The following is a 19,618-nucleotide window of genomic DNA, read 5'->3' as shown; positions in this document are numbered from 1 at the left end:
GCGGGCCTCCTTATCTCCAGAGCCAGCCTTGGCTCCCTGGCGCGGGGCCCCTCAGTCCGGGCTTTTTGCCATGGGGTCTCTGCTCCTCCTCTTGTTGCTGCTTTTGCTGTCGCCCTCCTACCCGCGAGGCGGGAGCGCGCGGAGGCGCCGGGGTGCGCGGACGCAAGGCCCGGGAGGCCCCTCTCCCGCGCCCCCGGAGACCTCAGCACCCTTCTGGGTGCGCATAAGCCCCGAGTTCAAGGCCGTGCCGCCGGGGGGCTCAGTGTGGCTCAACTGCAGCAGCAGCTGCCCCCTACCGGAGGGTTCCAGCCTCCGCACCGAGCTGCGGCGAGGCGACACGCTCAGTGGGCCCGGTTGGGTATCCTACCAGCTGCTGGATGTGAGGGCCTGGAGCTCCGATGTGCACTGCTTCGTCACCTGCGCGGGAGAAACGCGGGGGACCACCGCCAGGATTACCGCCTACAGTGAGGGACAGGGGCTCAGGCCTGGCTGGGGTGAGGGGAGGAGGACGGAGCGGGGGTAACTGACAGTCGCGCCAGGGGGAGCCCTCGGACCTTGCCCAGCGGCCCCCTCTTGCTTTAGAACAGCCACACAGCGTGATCCTGGAGCCTCCGGTCTTAATGGGCAGTGAGTACACTCTGCGCTGCCATGTGACGCACGTGTTCCCCGTGGGCTTCCTGGTGGTGATTCTGAGGCGCAGTGGCCGGGTCATCTACTCCGAGAGCCTGGAGCGCTTCACCGGCCGGGATCTGGCCAACGTGACGCTGACTTACGCGTTACGCGCCAGGCCCAGTGACTTCGGGCAGCCCGTTACCTGCCACGCCCGCCTCAATCTCGATGGCCTAGTGGTCCTCAGTAGCTCGGCACCCATGACGCTGCCAGTCCTCGGTAAGGCACCCTTATAACCCTGGGAAGAGTGGGGAAGGATTATGTGGGCCAAGCCAGAGCATGTCCATGCGGGTCGTCACCCCTCCAAGGGCTCTGTTCCTAATTCTCCCCTCTTGTCTCCAGCTTGGAGCCCTGCGTCCAAAGCCTTGGCCTCCACCTCCATCGCAGCCCTTGTGGGGATCCTTCTTGTAGTGGGGGCCCTCTGCCTGAGAAAGTACCTCTCGATGAAGTCTCGGGCATAGAGGCAGTGGTCCATGCTGGCTGAGCTGGAGGAAAAAGGAATCTGGAACATTTGGGGGAAGCTTGCCTGGATCAATAAAGCCTTCCTCAGCCAGCTTCTGCCCCTGGGCATAAAGGTCCCCCATTAGTGCACCTCCTCTGACTGAAGTGGTCTTCTTTTTTGGCCTTTCCTCTAGCATTTTCTCCAAATTCCTGTCTCCCTGAGGGCACCTGAGGTTTTTCACTCTGGGCTCCCATACCGGAGCCCCATTCCCTCTGCATTCCCAGCCGATGTAGTAAAAACTTCTCCCGCAGGCATTATCGGTGCGGTGCAGAGGGGCAAGGCATGGGCCCAGGGGGGCTTTAGGCTGTGGGAAGGCTGGTTCATGGTATGGCTTCTCCTGATTGGCTCCAGCGCTGCCACGTAGCATCTCTGATTGGATGTTAAGTTTCCTACCCCCGCCCCCCCGCCCTTTAGACCCTGCACTTTCCTGGAGGGCAGGGGTGGGGAGAGAACTAATCCCCATAGTTCACCATTAGCTCTGGGAGTGAGAGCACAGGTGGGCTGGGTCAAATGTACTTTGTGAGGGACGTGGATACGCAGAAAGGATATCCATGTGTTGACTGCGGGGAAGGAGCAACCAGATGGTGGGGTGGGGGGCGTGGTGGTGTATGTCACAGGTTCGCATCCTGGAAACGTCCTGATAGTCACCGGGCCTGGTGAGCAAATGGAGGGTGTCCAAACCTGGAACCCAGATGCGGGGTCAAAAGTATCACAGTTGGTCTCTTGATCTCGCGTGGACGCAGAATCGGGGCCTGCAGTGGATGCCTGGCAAGGCCCCCGTGGTCCAGGGCCCCGCCCGCCGAGCAGAAAGCGGATTCAGGAGTGCTCTTTGGCGGCTCCTGCTCACACAAGTCGCGTAGACACGTGCCCGCTGCACGCTGGGTAAATACAGACCCAGAGCCGAGCCGACCCTAATTTAGACGCCCGAGAACGCTGCGCGCAAGCACACGTGTTCCCAACTGGCTGTCACTTTCGTGCCCGCCCCTTCTGTCGCGTGCGGGGGCGGAGCCAGAGAAAGACTAGAGGCGTAGCTGTAACCCTCAGTTCCCAGGGGTTAAAAGGGGAAGGATCAGTGAGGGAGGCATCCCCACATCCTCCCCTAGAGCCTTCTCATCCCCAGCCTGCGCGTCTCAAATCTCTCCTAGACCCCAACCCATCTCCGCTCCAAGGGGGGGCTGGTGGGAGGGGCTAAATGTGGAGGCGGAGCTCGGAGTCCAGCTCATTATCATAGCATCTAAGCAAGGGGTGGGGTGGGGGTTTGAGAAGGGCAACACTGCATCCCCACCACCTCAGCGTCTCCGCCGGGGACGACGCTGGAGTGCGCAGCCGCCCCCAGAAGGCTCCGGGCAATGGGGCCGGCCTCCATTTAGACCCTGGGGGTCGCTCGCTCCTGCCAGCACGCCTTCATCAAGGCCGGTAGCCTGGTGCACGCTCGCCTTCCCGTCCTCCCCGCGCCGCCTCTGCTGCCGCCCCCTCCTTGGAAACCAAGTTACCAACGTTAAACCAATCCCCAAGCGCAACTCAGCCTCCTCCACACCCCACCCGCCGCGCCGCGCAGTCCTCTAGCCCAGCTCAGCGCTCGCGCTCCCCTCGCCTCCTGCGCTTCCCCCGCGGCGGCGATGCCAGGACCCTCGCCAGGGCTGCACCGGGCGCTGCTCGGCCTCTGGGCTGCCCTGGGCCTGGGACTCTTCGGTCTCTCAGGTAAGACCCGGTCCGGCTCAGGGTGGACAGGGCGGGGTCGTAGTTTCTGGACCTGAGAAGTGGCCACAAGCCCCTCCCCGCTCCTCCCTCGCCTCGCTCCCAGGCTTCTGACCCCACCTTGAGCCCAGGGCCTTCTTCTCTATCCCTCTTCCCCCGCAACACACACTGGAGACCAAGCTTCCGGACTCCTCGCTCACTCAGGTCTCTACCCTACCTTCTTCGAGATCCTGGGTGCTCTTCTGCACCCAGCCTCGAGCTCTGGAGACTCCATTATCTCCTCTGTCCCCTCCCGGGGTACCTCCTCACGCTCTGCTATGCACCATGGTCCACGGACTGGCATCTTCACCACTCGAAATCCACGAAGACCCAATCTCACCAACTGCCGTGACTCCGAGGCGCTGTTCCCGCTCCACCCGGAGCCCTGGCAACAGAGTCCATCGGCTGTTCCCGCGGTTCCTTTCATGAGCCCAGCCCCGCGTTCTCTTACCGTAGTCTTCACCCGGCTTTGGATTCCTCCCTTAGCCTTGCTTGACTCAGCCTCATCTCTCTTTTGCCCTCGCTTCAACCAGTCTCCCCCTCTCCTGCCGAGAACCGTGAGAACCAGTCCGCTTCCCTTCCCCCACCCGGGGTCCCCTCTTCCCAGCATTGCTGTGTGCGTTGAAAACCCCATGTTTCCTCTCATCTCCCCCTCCCCCCCATTCTTCCCCGTCACTCCATCCGCACCTTGGAGAGAAGGGCTCTCCGTTGCAATGTACCAGAGACACCCTCGAGGTCTGGACCGTGGGAGCGCGCTTGTAAACCTGAGACCTGGGCAGGACTTGGGACTCCTGGCTGTGGCCTCTGCTCATTCCCTGGGAATCCTGGGTCTGCATAGGGGCTCTTAGATCCCAGGGAGGTGGCTCCCAGGCTGAGTTCGCGTTTCTCCGGACAGTGGTCGCGCAAGAGCCTTTCTGGGCGGACCTACAGCCCCGCGTGGCGCTCGTGGAGCGCGGGGGATCGCTGTGGCTGAATTGCAGCACCAACTGCCCACGGCCCGAGCGCGGTGGCCTGGAGACCTCGCTGCGCCGGAATGGGACCCAGAGGGGTTTGCGTTGGCTGGCGCGGCAGTTGGTGGACATCCGAGAGCCGGAGACCCAGCCCGTCTGCTTCTTCCGCTGCGCGCGACGCACACTGCAGGCGCGTGGGCTCATTCGCACTTTTCGTGAGTTCTCAGAGGCCAAGCTACTTTCCCTCCCTTCCAGGCCCCGCCCCCTGGGTCACGGGGTCCTCTCCTACAGGCCCCACCCTCTGGATCATCACGCCCTCCCCCTCTTGGCCCCTGGGTTCCAAGCCACGTCGTGCTGAGCCCTGGCATTTCCAACAGCCGTGGTTCCCCGTTGCAGAACGGCCGGATCGTGTAGAACTGGTGCCGCTGCCTGCCTGGCAGCCAGTGGGCGAGAACTTCACCCTGAGCTGTAGGGTCCCCGGCGCTGGGCCTCGTGGGAGTCTCACATTGACCCTGTTGCGGGGCGCCCAGGAGCTGATCCGCCGCAGCTTCTCCGGGGAGCCACCCCGAGCGCGGGGTGCGGTGCTCACAGCCACGGTACTGGCTCGGAGGGAGGACCATGGGGCCAATTTCTCGTGCCGTGCGGAGCTGGACCTTCGGCCGCATGGCCTGGGGCTGTTTGAAAACAGCTCAGCCCCCAGAGAGCTCCGAACCTTCGGTGAGTGGGTGTGAGAAGGGGACCAAGGGGGGCCGGGCCGATGTTTAAGAAGCTTGGAGGCAGAGAAATCTGAATTCTAGTTCTTACTCTAACACTCACCAGCTGAAAGTTATTTTCCCCTCTGTGCCTTGAGGATAATACCATAATAGAGTGCCTGTAAAGTGCTTACAACATATTGAGCGTCAATACATAAGTTCAAGCTCTGTTCTTCTACTCCCAGCTCTGCCTCCGGAACCCCCTCGCCTCGCTGCCCCCCGGCTCTTGGAAGTGGGCTCAGAAGGACCTGTAAGCTGCGCCATGGACGGGCTGTTTCCAGCCTCGGAGGCTGAGGTCTACCTGGCGCTGGGGGACCAGAGGCTGAGTCCCGATGTCACCCTCGAGGGGGACGCTCTCATGGCCACTGCCACAGCTACAGCTAGCGCAGAGCAGGAGGGCGCCAGGCAGCTGGTCTGCAACGTGACCCTGGGGGGCGAGAGTCGAGAGACCCAAGAGAACGTAACTGTCTACAGTAAGAGCGAGTGAAGTGGGGCCTCGGCGGCTCGGGGGTGGAGCCAGAGGAAGGTGAAGGCGGGGCAAATAGTGGGTGGGGCCCCTGGTATCGGAATAGGCGTGGCCCGAGAGTCCCGAAGGGGCGGGGCAGATGGAAGACTCAGTAGTAGCTGGAGAGGCGGAGTCTGAGCTGCCCAAAGGGGAAGCTCGCAAACCCGACGAGGATCCCTAGAGATGTGGCCTGACCACCTCAAGGGGGCGGGGCGAGAAGGGAGAGGAGCCTGAACAGCCCGAGGGGCAGGGCACGGTACCCACGGTTTGGCTGAAGTGGGGAAGGTTCGGGCTGATAAGGGGCAGCCTTGAACCGCAGGAGGGGCATGGTCAGTGGTCTCCCGGCCAATGCCCCGCCCCCAGGCTTCCCGGAACCCCTCCTGACCCTGAGCGAGCCCAACGCCCCCGAGGGGAAGATGGTGACAGTAACCTGCGCAGCCGGGGCCCGAGCCCTAGTCACACTAGACGGAATTCCAGCCGCGGTCCCGGGGCAGCCTGCCCAGCTCCAGCTAAACGCCACCGAGAACGACGACAGGCGTGGCTTCTTCTGCGATGCCACCCTCGAAGTTGACGGGGAGACCCTGAGCAAGAACGAGAGCGCCGAGCTGCGCGTCCTATGTGAGTTGGCCTTTAACCTCTCGCCTACCTCCGCCTGCCCGGTCTCTGGCCGTGTCATGGAAGTGGAGGATTTCCCCACGGTCCACGTCTAGCCTCTTGTATCCCATGCCCCTGCCCGCAGACGCCCCCCGGCTGGATGATTCGGACTGTCCCAGGAGCTGGACGTGGCCGGAGGGACCAGAGCAGACGCTGCGCTGCGAGGCCCGTGGAAACCCAGAGCCCTCGGTGCACTGTGTGCGGCCCGACGGCGGGGCGGTGCTGGCCCTGGGCCTGCTGGGTCCGGTCACTCGCGCGCTCGCTGGAACTTACCACTGCACCGCGACCAACGTCCAGGGCCAGGCGGTCAAGGACGTGACTCTGACGGTGGAGTGTGAGTGGAGGTGCATAGGGCGCACCTCTGTCTGGTTCTCAGGGTCAAGGGGTGGCCTGACTACAGAGGAAGGTGGAAACAGGGTCTGAGGCGTGCCTTTGAGCAGGATTTTGAGAAAGGCAAGAGGCTGGTGAGCCGGATTAGGGGAAGATCTTAGAGAAGGATGGAGGGGAAGGGGTGGACATGTCCACAGGGGCCTGGGGCCTGGCGTTTGAGCTGAGTCTTGGAAACGTCGGTGCTCCAAACTGGCTAACAATTTTTAAGCTAAAGACTGGGGAGGGTCCTGTGGGCACTTTGTAAGAATCAGGGAAAAAGCACACTTCAGGGCTCAGGAAGTCCCAAAACTGTGCACGGCTTGACTGGAGAGAAACTCCTTTGCTTTGGGGTCCCTTTGCAGAGCGTAGCCTACCCGCCTGGGATGGGAAAAAGGGTCTAGGGATATTAGACCAGTCCCTAAACCCCAAAACTCGACAACGCTCTCCTCTCTAGACGCACCAGCGCTGGACAGTGTGGGCTGCCCTGAACGCATTACCTGGCTGGAAGGAACAGAGGCCTCCCTGAGCTGTGTGGCCCATGGGGTCCCGCCACCCAACGTGAACTGTGTGCGCTCTGGGGAAGCCAGGGTCGTCGAGGGCCTACTGCGTGTGGTCCGGGAGCACGCGGGCACCTACCGCTGCGAAGCCACTAATGCTCGAGGGTCTGCAGCCAAAAATGTAGCCGTCACAGTGGAATGTGAGTGGGGACAACACAGGGCAAGATGGGGTACGTCAGAATAACCCTGTCCTGACTTCCAGTCCCTCTGCCCCCCAGATGGCCCCAGTTTTGAGGAGGTGAGCTGCCCTAGCAATTGGACATGGGTGGAAGGATCTGGGCGACTGTTTTCCTGTGAGGTGGATGGGAAGCCAGAGCCAAGCGTGGAGTGCGTTGGCTCCGGAGGCACCAGTGAGGGGGTGCTGCTGCCGCTGGCACCCCCAGACCCTGGTCCCAGAGCCCCTCAAATCCCTAGAGAACTGGCACCCGGAACCTACATCTGCAACGCCACCAATCAGCACGGTTCCATGGTCAAGATGGTCACCGTGAGCGCTGAGTGTGAGCGAGGCCCAGGCGGGCGGGGAGTAGGGGGTGTTCCAGGTCCCGGCTTCTCCCTGAACAACGAGCCCCCCCGCCCCCACCCCATGGCTGTTTTGCAGCGCCACCGCAAATGGATGAATCTACCTGCCCAAGTCACCAGACGTGGCTGGAAGGTGCCGACGCTGCTGCGCTGGCCTGCTCCGCCCGGGGTCGCCCCTCCCCACAAGTGCATTGCTCCCGGGAGGGCGCGCCCCGGCCGCAGCGGCTGCGCGTGTCCCGACAGGATGCAGGCATCTACCGCTGCCTGGCCACCAACGCACACGGCACTGACGCCCGGATCGTCACCGTGGGCGTGGAATGTGAGTTGCGGGCAGCACCAGATAGAGGGCATCCGGTCTCTAGAACAGTGACTAAAAGAGGTGGGATTCCCCGGGGGAGTTCAAGGGCACCTCCCCAGTCCCATTTCTGGGGACAAGGAATCCTGGCCTTAACGTGAAATGTTAAGGGTAATGAAAACTCTAGGGAACAAGAGCCCGAGCCCGCCCCCGCCCCCTCAAGTTCTGGGTCTGAAGGGCCCTGGCGTGGGTCCCCACCTCCTTCCATTCAGTGAAGCAGGGCTCAGGATTTTAGTCCCGACAGCAGTCCAGTTGTAGTGGGAGGGGGCCCTGAAGCGAGGCAGGATCTTCGCCTGCTCATCTCAGGAGGGGCGGTCTCAGAAGGGGGCGCTCGGTCAGCGGCTGGCCCCTTCAACTTCTTGTCCCCTGTAGACCGCCCCGTCGTGGCCGAGCTGGCTGCCTCGCCTCCAGGAGGCGTGCGGCCAGGCGGGAATTTCACGCTGACCTGCCGAGCCGAGGCTTGGCCCCCAGCCCAGATCAGCTGGCGTGCGCCCCCGGGGGCGCTCAATATCGGCCTGTCAAGCAACAACAGCACGCTGAGCGTGGCGGGCGCTATGGGCAGCCACGGCGGCGAGTATGAGTGCGCAGCCACCAACGCGCATGGGCGCCACACCCGGCGCATCACCGTGCGCGTGGCTGGTAAGTAGCAGCTGGCGGCGGGGGGGGGGGCCTGGGCGAGGGATCTACAGGGGGCTGCGACCTGCGCCTTGGGACTCTTGAACCCGTCCCTGCCTCCCTCTCAGTCCCCACAGATGAGACAGAAGTGAGCCTGGGTGGAAATTAGGGGCGCCCTGGTGGGTGGGGCTTTGATGGCGCAGTGGGGGTGGCAAGTGGAAGGAGAGGGAGCTGACTGGAGCCCAAGGGAAGGGAACCTTCGGGGCTGTGACTGCTGTGAGGAGGGACTTAACTTGGGGTGGGTTCTGCGTGGTGAAGGCTTGATCCAATTCACCTTCCAGCGTGCGGCTGTGGAGAAGGGGGTCTGGAGAGGGACAGAGGCAGAGGATAGTGGTGGGGGCCCAGCAGGATCCTGCTGCCGCTTCGCGTATCTCTGGGGCCGGGGTCTTTCTGGGGTGGATGAATGACTGGGTTCCCCCTGCCCCACCATCCTTTTGAGGGTGGGGAGAGTTGCTTGACTTCCTGGGTATCTCTGGGGCTAGGGGCTTAAATCCTCCCTGTGATGGGGTGGCCCATAAAATGGGTCTAGGGTCTCACCCGAGCTGGGGGTGGCCTTACTGGGGTCTCTCCTTTCCTCCAAGGCTGGGTTCCCTGGGGCTCCCTGCCAGGCGCGTGAGAACTGACCTCATGCCTGTGGGGAGGGGCAGAAGTGGCCCGGGCTTGGCGTGTTGGACGGGTGGGAGGAGCTCGACCACCTTCTTTGAGCGTCTGCACCCCGCAGGTCCGTGGCTATGGGTCGCTGTGAGCGGCGCGGCTGGGGGCGCGGCGCTGCTGGCCGCGGGGGCCGGCCTGGCCTTCTACGTGCAGTCCACCGCCTGCAAGAAGGGCGAATATAATGTGCAGGAGGCCGAGAGCTCGGGTGAGGCCGTGTGTCTCAACGGCGCGGGTGCCGGCGCCGGTGGGGGCGGGGGCGCCGAAGGTGCAACTGAAGCTTCGGGCACCGCAGAGGCGCCGGCGGGGGGCGAGGTCTTTGCCATCCAGCTGACGTCAGCGTGAGCCCGCTCCCCTCTCCCCGCGGGCCGGGGGACGCCCCCCAGACTCACACGGGGGCTTATTTATTGTTTTATTTATTCATTCATTCATTCATTTATTTATTTATTTTATTCTATTCAATTCCAGGGGCGTCACCCCCCATTTTCTACCCCCCTTACCCAATAAAGTTTTTATAAAGGACTTCGGCTCCATCTGTTTCAGTCTGCGATGCAGAAGCAACGCAGGGCTCGTATCCCAACCCTGTGGGTTATTTATTCAAAAAACCCTTTTTGCTTTTGAGGGCCTACTATGTGTCAGGCACGGTCCAGGCCGCCATTTCGCGATGTGACCGGGAGTTTGCACTCTCCGTGACCTGTTTTGTGCTCTCCCTGGACCCTTGGGCGGGGGTGGGGACCTGGCTCCTTCCTCCCTCTCTAATGCTTATCTCTTCCGCCCAGCGCTGCCCTCTAATCCGGCTAATGTTGGGGGTGGGAGCTGGGTGCTTCCCCCAGGCCTGCTTCCAGGAGGAGCTGAGGCTGCCTTCCCTGGATGGGTGGAGGCCCTTTCCCAGGGGTCTGGGCATCGCCTCAGCCCTGAGGCCTTGCAGGGATGGGTAAACAAAGCTGCAGCTCCGAGTGTCAGCCGCTGCGTTGCCCTTCCTATTACAGGGTGCACCCCTGCCCCACCCTCAAGGCCTCCTCCATCCTGTGTCCATCCGCGGGGCCTCAGTTTACCCGCAAGCTGCCTTTCGACTTAGCCCATCACGATTCAGAAGAGACACATAGGGTATCAGCCGCATCCCCGCCCCCTGCCCACCACCAGTCACCCCCCTCACCCCCCACAGCAGAAGGAGAGAACAGCTGGGCCTCCTCCACCCCCAGTTTCCTCCTCCCTCAAAAGCAGGAACACAGAGCTGCCAGAAGGAAGCGGGCCTGGACTGCTCCAGCTCCACCGGCTGCCCCCCACAAACATTTCGGGAGCAAAAGTGAGAGCAGGAAACTGGGGCACTAGAGGCTAAGCCAGTGCCGGGTGCCAGGTACAAAAGGCCACAAGGCCCAAACGAGGTGCAGCCCCTGCTGTCCAGCCCCCATCACCTCTCTCCTTGCCCACCGCATCCTTGAGGTTCCGTGAATCCCAAAGTCCCGCCTGCCACAGGGCCTTTGCTCTTGCCGTTACCTCTGCCCCAGGTGTCCTCACTTCAAATAGTCCCATAGCTAGTTCCTTTTTTTTTTTTTTCTGGCCGCACTGCCAGCATGTGGGATCTTAGTTCCCTGACCAGGGATCGGAACCCGTGCCCCCAGCAGTGGAAGCGCGGATTCCTAACCCCTGGACCGCCAGGGAATTCCCAGCTAGTTCCTTATTGTCAGGTCTCTACACAAAGGTCACACCTGCTCAGAGAGGCTTTCCCTGAGAACACAGTAGCAGCCCAACTCCTCACCTCCTTACATACTTTATTTTCTCTGTAGCATGATCACTACTTGACATTCTATTAGATACTTATTGAATATCTGTTTACTGTCACTCTCGAATATTGGCTTTGCTAGGGATCTTTGTTCTATTCATAACTGAGTGCCTCATTGGGACCTGGCACGTAGTTGCTCAATAAATGTTGACCACGTCAATAAAAACAGCCAGGGGTTTGTAGACACACAGTCTGAGATCCTCGTGTGCTGTGTCTCTCCCCAAAGAGCTTCTCCATGCTGGGCACTTGTGGTGGTGTCGGGGGGACAGGGCGTATCACGGTCAAGAACAGAGAGGTGGTGACCTTGGACCTCTGAAGTCATGGTCCAGTAGGGGATATGAATGTGAATGAAATAACCCTGGACCAGTACAGAGGTGAAACTTCTGGTAGGTTCTAAGAGAGAGATGAGCAAAGAGCTGAACTAGAGCCTGACGTGGGGTGGGAGGGGGGGTGTCCATTTTAGGCTGGGTGGTCAAGGAAGGGGTCTCTGAAGATGTGGTGTTGGGGCAGAGCCCATCCCCACTCCAGTGATGCGAAGGCAGCAGCTACAGGAGACCTGGGGGAGGGTGTTCTGAGGCCAAGCAAGCGGGGGAACTGAATGAGTCAGGGATCCAAGGGCTGAGGAATCTGGACCCAAGCCTTCCCCCACAGGCTCACTCAGGAGAGTCAAAGGGGGTCTCAGAGGGGCTCGCCTTCCCAGGGCCAGTGGACCTGCAGGCCTCACTCACCCCTCACAGCAGGGACCACCCCTGCCCACTCTGCATCTCACCCATCCTTGATGCCCCCTCCCCCCCACCCCAGTGAGTAGTGGTAGCCTCTGTGTCCCAGCAACAGGGGTAGAGCTCAGCGTCTCCCATGTGGCTTTTGGCTTCAGGTTGGGGACACACTTTGGTGGGGTTAGAGGGGGGACACAGTAGGGACTGGTGTGTGGAAGGATGCAGGACGGGGACATTCTGTAGGCAAGGGTGGAGCTGCCAGATGAAGGGCCCACTTGTGTGTGTATCACCATGGGCCAACTTGTGCCACCTATGTGTCTTGCATGTGTGTCTGTATCGTGCATGTGTATGTGTCCTGTGTGTATATCAACTCGTGTGTCTATCGGTGGATGTGCGTCTGTCAATGTCTTGCTGTCTTGTGTGTGGTCTGTGTGTCTCGTGATTGTCGGCACATATGTGTCTGCTGATGCGTCTCTGGCCGTGCCGCGAGGCATGTGGGATCTTAGTTCCCTGACCAGGGACTGAACCTGTGCCCCCTGCAGTGGAAGCGCGGAGTCTTAACCACTGGACCCCCGGGGAAGGCCCACTGTGTGTATCTTTCTGAACGTGTGGTCTGTCTCTGCATGTGGTGGCTGTCGCCCTGTATGGGGTGCTGTAATGAATGTGGCTAATTCCCAGGTGGTGCCTGTCTACATGACTGTGTGTGTCCCTCAGAACCCCACTGAGAAAACTCCTCCCCCACATTCCTGGGCCGGGGCGGGGCGGGGGAGAGGCGGGTGTCGGCGCGCAAGGTGGGATCTGGAAGTCACAGGGCCCCTTATCTGAGTAGTTCTGCTCTTTATTTTCACTGCTATTCACAGTATGAGTTTCACAGCCATGAGCATTTCCGGAGGGGGTGAGGTGCTCAGCCAAGCCTGGCTGAAGCAGGGGCCAAGGAGGGGGCCAGTGACCCCCTGAGCCAGGAGCTCTGGGGCCTGAGGCCTGGGTCTTCCACCTGGGGTCTCTGAATGGGGAGGGGGCAGAGAGGAGGCAGGCTGGACCCCTCAAGACTCAAGCTCTTTCCCCTAGGAGGCCTTCAGCCCATTCTTCCCCTGGAGAAACTGAGGCAGGACAGGCTCGGCTGGGTGAGGAAGGGCTTACCCTTCCTGAGTTGGGACTGGGTGGGGACCCAGCGACACCCCACATCTGCCACACAACCTCTTGGGCTGGACACTTTTCCTGGGCACCAGCCAGCAGCTGGAGCACCGGGTGCCATATTTCTTGTACCTGGGATGGGGGTGCAAGAAACCAACATTCAGCAGGCAGCAGGGGCCCAGAAATCACCACGAGTGAGCCACGTTCCCCAAAGGGTGGGTGTTTTCTCTTCCCAAAACCCCACACTGGCTAAGCATGGACTGATGTGAGGACCCCACCCCAAATCCCTCCTCCATTTTGAGGACCTGATACCACAGGCATTGCAGAGGGGGGTCCCATCTTCGGCATCTCTCCAGAGTGGGGTCCTCTGGGTCCTACAGGAAGCACAGCATCGGGGCCCTGAAAGGGAAGAGGCCAAAGGGCAAGGGTCAGAGGCCAAGAGTCCGAGCTCAGGAGGCCTGTGTGGGGTGGGCATTTTGGGGGTGGGTGGGGTCTCTGTGAAGGCCCCACCCAGCTCCGGGCCAGCCCCGGTGTTGCCAGATCTAAGACAGAGGGAAAGCCAAGAAGGGAGACAGATGGCAAAGCTCAGCAGAGGAAGAAGCCGGGGGTGTGGGTGACTCAGCCTGAGTGGAGGGGGATGCTGAGACTCCTCCTGGATGGGTCTAAATAGGGAAGCGGGATGGGGAGAAAGACAAGGAAGAAATGAAACCCCCAAGTATTTATAGCTCTCAAGTCTCCAGGACTCACCCAGAGCCTCGCTGCCTCCTGCGTTGGCCTCTGGGCCTCTGGCAGGGCCTGGCGGGGGACCCTGAGAGCGGGTGCTGCAGGCCAGGCTGGGGAGTAGACAAGGTGTTAGCACCGAGGGTCTGTCTGTATGCTGTACCAGACAGCCCCCAATTGAAGATTTACGATCAGGCAACCCCCAAGGGGAGGCATCTGATGTCTGAAAGGCCTGGCCTTGCACCTCATTAATATCACAGACATAATCATTTGAAAAGACAGTAAGCCTGGGGCCAGCCTGCCAGGTTTGTTTTTGTTTTGTCTTGCTCTTTTTTTTTTTTTTTTTGGCTGCCACAAGCGGCTTGTGGGAATTTAGTTCCCCGACCATGGATTGAACCCGGGCCCATGGCAGTGAAAGTCCACGTCCTAACCCCTGGACCGCCAGGGAATTCCCCAGCCTGCCGGGTTGAAAGCTCAGCTCTCCCACATCCTTGCCGTGTGACCAAGGACAAGAGATCTCCTCTGTGCCTCAGTTTCTGCATCTGTAAAGTGTGCCTCACGGGGTTCAGCAAGCCCATACACACCAAGTGCTACCTGTTACCTCTATTACTGTTGTCATGTCTGACAAACGGTAGCTACTATCATTGCTTGGAAAACTAACAGAAGCAGCAGCCCCGGGTATGATCAGGCCTCTTAAGAGGAGACCCGGGCTCAGACCTGGATGTGACCGGCTCATAGCAGCAGGGACAGGGACTGACACCAGCCTGAGGTCTCGCCCAGAGATGGGGCCATTTGTAAGGCAGGGCTGAGGTGGGGGAGTCCATGACGGCATTCCTGGGAGCGCCTGCCCTCGGGCCTCTGCACTGTTACCACTATTACTTGCATAAAGGGTGCCCTTGCCCAGGCCAGCCCCTACCTGTAGGTGGGTATGATCTGTAGGCTGGAATCTGGCTTTATCTGAAACTTCAGGGTCACCCCCTCGAACCGGGGGTCCACTTTCTCGGCGCCCCGCTGGGGGTTCGACTGCTTCCGGGGTCTCCTCTGTGGCTGGGCTGAAGAGGCCGGGGGAGCCACTCGGGGCCCCAGGCTGGGGCTCTGCTGGCTGATTGGGGTCAGCATGTTCTTGGCATCCTTGGCCAGAGGTAGGGCTCCCAGAGTCTCCAGGGCCTTCGGCTCCCAGCAGGGCCCTAGGGCCTGGGTGTCCCAGGTGGCGGGCTGGGCCAGCCCCTCTGCTGTCTCCTGGGGGAAGTGCAGGGCGGTGACCAAGTCCTGGTGTGCAGGCCAGAAGGACCTGGGGACAAGGGGCAGTGTGGTCACCCCACTCCCTGGGCGGCACCTACATGAGTCTCAGGCACAGGGGGCAAGGAGAACTGTATAGCCTCTGGCCCCCATATGACTCCAAGTATCACTGGGGATCAGGACCTCTTCCTTGTAAGTACCAGTAACTAACATTTTGACCCCTGAGTAACCCCAGGAACCAGAGGTCATGATCCCTTGACCACTGGGCCAGGTTGGGGGAAGGGCCGCTCCTTAACGCACCTGCCACTGGGTCTGAGGCATCCTGGGGTCCTTGGCGCCTGCTGGGTGGCGAGTTCCGGGGGCGGTTCGGGATCCAGACAGGGTGGCGCCAGCAGCTCTCGAAGCAGCGTCAAGTCCGGGTCTGGCTCGGCCTCCATTGTGCCCCAGCCCTTACCCACTTCCCAAATCTCGCCCGGCCCCGCCCACGCCAGGCCCACCCGATGAGCCCCACCTGCTTGGGGCGGGGGCGCTTCTGGCCCTGGGTGCAAGGAGCTCCACCTGAGGAGGGCGGGGCCGTGGGATCCGGCGCCTCTGGCCGGCAATATTGGGTACCGGCTTCGAAGCCTCCACCCTCAGGGCAGCCTCCGTCCCTCTCTCCCTTCCGACTCTGCTCAGGTGGCCTGATCACCCCTTGCGGCCACGAGCAGCCTGGACCCCTCCAAATCACTCCGCGGCTGAGGGGCGGGGCCTTGCCACGCTGATCCTCAGGCTCGCGGACCCTCACTATGATGAGGCCTCTTTCTCAGTTTCCCGCTGGCTCATCACCATCGTGGGAACGGAAAGCTGGAGGCCTGGAAGTTGCAGTTGTAGACCCCAGGGCCTGTACTCCCCCCCCGCACCCCCCGCAAGGACACTCAAGATGCTAGAAGTCTGTGAGACGGTTTTATTATCTCTCCGGTTAGATTCCACCCCTATCCACACCCCCATTCTCAGGGGTTTGGGGGAGGCTGCCCCAACAGGGGCCCTGTCCCCACCAGAGCCTGGACGTGGGATCTCTCTGAAGCGGGGGTTCTGGCCTTCCGGTTGCTTCCGCCATCTTTCCCGGGCCCGTCCCGTGCTCTGGGCGGGGCTGGCAACTTGGCTATTCCTCCAGTCCTGGCCCTGGGGCCGTGAGTGTCTGGGACCATCCAGCTGCCTGTGTCAGTGGGGCTTGGGGACGTGGCCATCCACGTAGAAGTTCCTGGTGATCTTGGGCAGGGTGAATTCAGCTCCTTCCAGCTCAGGTGTCAGCACAATCTGGCAGCCCAGCCGGGAGTTCTCTTGGAGGAGGGGGGCCATGTCCAGCATGTCGTCCTCCCTGGGGCAAGGGGGGCAGCGATTATTAATGGGTCCGGGGTAGTGGCCAGAAAGGAAGCTCTCCTGCCAGCAGCCGGAGCAGGGAGAAAAGCTGGGGCTGCCCTCTGCTGCTGCCGGGGTGGAACTCTGGACACCCGGAATGCAAAGGCTCAGCAACCAAGCCCTGCAGCTCAGAGCTGGGAGGGGCCACCCTGCTCACCTCTCGTCAGGAGGAGGCAGAAGGTCCAGGTGGTCCTCGCTCACATACACGTGGCAGGTGGAGCACGCCAGGGAGGCTTCACAGGCCCCTGGGGGCAGCAAGTGAGGGAGCATTGGTAAGGGGAGTGGTCAGGCAGGTGCCATTCAGTGAAGGACATAAAGGAGAATCCCCTTGTTTCTTTATTATTATTATTATTATTATTATATTATTATTATTATTATTTTTGGCCACACCACATGGCTTGGGAATCTTATTTCCCCGACCAGGGATCAAACCCAGGTCCACGGCAGTGAGAGCCAAGTCTAAACCGTTGGACCACCAGGGAATTCCCAAGAATCCCTTCGTTTTACCACTCGACCCTCATTTCTCCCTCCCGGGCCTGCAGGCCCACTGTGGGCACCCTCCACCCTGTCATTGGCTTAGCTGGCTGTTCCCGACCTGCACATAGTTTTTGCAAAAGGATGCCCGGGGTTTCCCCCAAACTCCCCAGCAGGCTGAGGACCAGGCTGGATACCTGGAACCGTTAATGAGCGTGGACCTGACTTCAGTGTAGCTGAGAGGGGACAGGCCGGGCAGGTTTCCTGTAGCCTGTGGGACCTTGCTGCGACCCTGCCACTGTGCTGGGCTTCCCTGCTGCTGCTGAAGGAGGGACCGGCTCACTCAGCATCTAATGCTGCAGCAGGGGAAGGGGTTAGGGAATAAGGGCTGGAAGATGGAGAGTCTGGGATTTCCTGCTTGCCCCTGGACACATTCCCAACCTTCTGATTGATCACTGGGAACTGTGCTCTGGAATAACGTTCCTCCTGGCCTAAAGCCTTCTAAAGGGTTTTTATAGCTAGAATAAAATCCAAACTCCTCCACTCAGTCCTTGAGATGCTTCCACCCCCGCACTCACCCACTTCAGCCACACCGGCCCCCTCACTCAACTCCTCCATGCCAAGCTCATCCCTACCACAGGACCTCTGCATCTTCCATACTCTTGATCTGGAATGCTCTTCTCTCCACTCTTTCCATGGCTACGTCCTTGATGTCTTTGGGGACTCAACTGTCCTCCAAGTGCCCCATTTCTTGTCCTTCCCCTGACCCTTGTTATCTCTTTAATAATTTCTGGACAGTATTTATCACAGTGTGAAATTACCATCATAATTTCTGGGTTTACCTGTGCTCTGCCAACCTGTCCTCTTCTCTCTGTACTCAGCACTGAGCCTGGCAGGTTGTAGATGCTCGAGAGATACTTGTTATAAGTGAACGGGACAGAATTCTCTTTTCTCTTCCAGACATGTCGGACAATAGGGGTGGTGCTGCAAGGCAGCCTCCTGAGCCAGCAGACCATCCCTGTGGGCTATGGTGACTAATTTGCCCACCCTTCCAGTCTCTGGGGAAGAAACTGTCTGGGCCTCGAAACTGCCAGTATTTCCCAGGCATCTCTTCCTCAGCCCTCTTTCCCAACTCATTAGCGTCCTTACCCCATGAGACAGAGATTGTCTAATGTAATCGTCCCAACTACTCACTGCACACCAACTATATGCCAGGTACTACAAACTACACATGAGATCTGTTTAATCCTCACAGCAACCTGGTGAGATAGGAACTAAATTATCCAATTTTATAGATGAGGCCGAGAGATGCTAAGGACCTTGCTCAGGGTCACACAGTTGGCAACAGCAAAATCTGAACACAGGCCACTTGCCTTGAAAATTCATGTTCTAATCTCTGTCATGAACTGCCAATCACTGGATTCCAGAACAGAACTTGAGGTAGGTTTGCTATGACCCCCACGCCCCCCCCCACATTCCTACAACTCTCCCCGTCTAATGATTAAATCAGCTCCTTCTTACATACACCCAACAGCTAGCTCTGTACACTTTTTAAAAGACTGCTCTTCCCAGTTGCTCATGATATAATTACATGTTTATGCATGGGATTATTGTCCCTATCAGGTTGAAACTGGTGTGAAATGACACGGGCCTTATCTGTTTTTTACATTGCTACCTGGCACACAGTAAGTGTTCAATATTCATAGAAGAGCAGCACAGATTAGTGGCTAAAATAGTCTGGGTTTGCTTGAATCTAGTTTTGCCACTTACCTGAACTTGGACCAGGTCTGCTCAACCTGGGGCTCAGTTTCCTCACCTATAAGATAGGATAATATTCTCCCCTACTGCATAAAGTTTTCATGGGATAGATTCAATCAGTTAATATGTGTTAACAGGCTTAAAGTAATGTCTGCTATTATTGTATTTCCTCTAACAAATACTGATTTAATACCTGTTACATCTAAATACAATGACAGGCAACAGATAAGTGTGAACAAGGCAAACAGGGTTTCTGATCTGATTCTGGGGAGAGATGGCAAAGAAGGGAACAAAACAATGAGAAGTGCTATGCAGAGAATAAAACACACTGAGATGACAGTTATCGGGGCATGGGGACTTTAGTTGGACCGAGGGGGATAAGACTGTCAGGAAGATGACATTTACATCAGGACCTGAAGGATGAGAAGGAGCCAGAAGATCTGGTGGGAAAGCACTTCTGATGGAACGGCAAATGCTAAGGCCTTGAGGCAGGCATGAACTGGGCTGTTTGAAGAAGAGCAAGAAGCCAGTGTGGCTAGAAGAGAGGGAGGAAAAAGGAAGAGAATACAAGCTCCTGGAGGGCAGGAGTTTTAGTAACCTTTAGCAAATGCTCAATAAATAACTGCTGAATGAATGAAGGTTAAAAGGCAGGGAGTGAGACTGTGGTGAGGAGTCTGAAGTTTACCATGTTTGGTGGGAAGCCATGCAGGGTTAAGTAGTGGAGAATCATATCTGACTTATGGTTTTTTTTAAACGAATGAATAAGGGCCTCCCCAGTTCCCTGTGCCCGGCTCCCACCTTCCAGATCCACCCCATGGCGCTGGGCCAGGTAGAGAACATTGTCCCCGACTCTGCCGCTCACCGGAATCCGTTGGCCTGACCGGTCTACGAACACCACGTTCACCCTGGGGACAGATCGGGGTGCAGATGACGAACTGGATGATGGGCACAGGGACCAGGTGGAATCTAGGATTAGGGAGTCGAGTTTGGGGCTCGATGGACAGGGGAACAGGGTGATACAGAAGGGGGACCCAGGGATGAGGCTGTAGGGCAAGGTGGGGACCGCAGAAACCTCGTGAAATTAGTAATAGGGGACCTGGCTCCCACACTCACACGTCCCCGGGCCGCTCGGGGCCGCCAGCTTCTTCCTCCCCCGCCGGGCGCGAGCCTAGAAAACACGGTTGGGTGAGCAGCCATGCCGCGCCCGGCCGGCGTCCAATGGGTTAACGCTGCCCGCCCGAAGCGCCCCAGGTACCTGTCGCCCGGAACTTCTTGGCTGTCGCAGGCGCCGCCGCCTCCCAGGACCCCCAAAAGCCCCCGGGTCGGCACCACCAGGCACCCCTGGCAGCCCGCAGCAGGAACCCAGCATTCACGCCTCCCCAGGCCACGGAGGCGGCCATGACAGGCATCATGTGACGCGGAGACTAAGCATGCGCCGTGGCTCACACGAGAGGGAAGGGCCCCTAATTGCCCGAATATAAGCGCTGACATTTTTGCGTGG

At 59.5% G+C, this 19,618-nt stretch overlaps 4 protein-coding genes across 5 annotated transcripts; 2 read left to right on the top strand and 2 right to left on the bottom strand.

Annotated features, from left to right (window-relative positions):
* Positions 1-70: 70 nt before the first annotated feature.
* Positions 71-1,169, top strand: ICAM4 (intercellular adhesion molecule 4 (Landsteiner-Wiener blood group); the record flags this gene model as incomplete). Its single annotated transcript, XM_081232245.1, has 3 exons — positions 71-464; positions 583-888; positions 1,012-1,169. 3 exons carry the CDS (start codon positions 71-73, stop codon positions 1,128-1,130), a joined length of 819 nt encoding a protein of 272 aa, XP_081088371.1. The 3' UTR covers positions 1,131-1,169.
* Positions 1,170-2,480: 1,311 nt separating this feature from the next.
* On the top strand, positions 2,481-9,732 carry ICAM5 (intercellular adhesion molecule 5). Its single transcript, XM_081232270.1, has 11 exons — positions 2,481-2,872; positions 3,804-4,073; positions 4,255-4,575; positions 4,796-5,083; positions 5,479-5,733; positions 5,855-6,103; positions 6,593-6,835; positions 6,914-7,192; positions 7,294-7,533; positions 7,942-8,208; positions 8,966-9,732. The coding sequence occupies exons 1-11, from the start codon at positions 2,791-2,793 to the stop codon at positions 9,238-9,240; spliced, it is 2,769 nt and encodes a 922-aa protein (XP_081088396.1). The 5' UTR covers positions 2,481-2,790; the 3' UTR covers positions 9,241-9,732.
* Positions 9,733-12,530: 2,798 nt separating this feature from the next.
* Positions 12,531-14,924, bottom strand: ZGLP1 (zinc finger GATA like protein 1; the record flags this gene model as incomplete). Its single annotated transcript, XM_081232249.1, has 5 exons — positions 12,531-12,660; positions 12,834-12,927; positions 13,276-13,361; positions 14,165-14,539; positions 14,788-14,924. 5 exons carry the CDS (start codon positions 14,922-14,924, stop codon positions 12,531-12,533), a joined length of 822 nt encoding a protein of 273 aa, XP_081088375.1.
* A 492-nt stretch (positions 14,925-15,416) lies between these two features.
* On the bottom strand, positions 15,417-19,543 carry FDX2 (ferredoxin 2). Of its 2 annotated transcripts, XM_081232258.1 has the most exons (6): positions 19,373-19,543; positions 19,231-19,285; positions 18,980-19,022; positions 18,130-18,175; positions 16,043-16,130; positions 15,417-15,844 (listed from the first exon to the last, which is right to left on the bottom strand). In XM_081232258.1, the coding sequence occupies exons 1-6, from the start codon at positions 19,527-19,529 to the stop codon at positions 15,688-15,690; spliced, it is 546 nt and encodes a 181-aa protein (XP_081088384.1). In that variant the 5' UTR covers positions 19,530-19,543; the 3' UTR covers positions 15,417-15,687. The 2 variants fall into 2 exon arrangements, with proteins under 2 accessions (XP_081088384.1, XP_081088383.1); XM_081232257.1 differs by lacking the exon at positions 18,130-18,175 and having other exon boundaries at positions 18,916-19,022; positions 19,373-19,542.
* Between the last annotated feature and the right edge of the window lie 75 nt (positions 19,544-19,618).

The sequence above is a fragment of the Mesoplodon bidens genome, assembly GCF_964165515.1.
Source record: "Mesoplodon bidens genome assembly, chromosome: 4".
Classification (NCBI taxonomy): Eukaryota; Metazoa; Chordata; class Mammalia; order Artiodactyla; family Ziphiidae; genus Mesoplodon; species Mesoplodon bidens.
The sequence above is the reverse complement of the archived record's forward strand: the minus strand, read 5'-3'. Positions and strand labels throughout refer to the sequence as shown.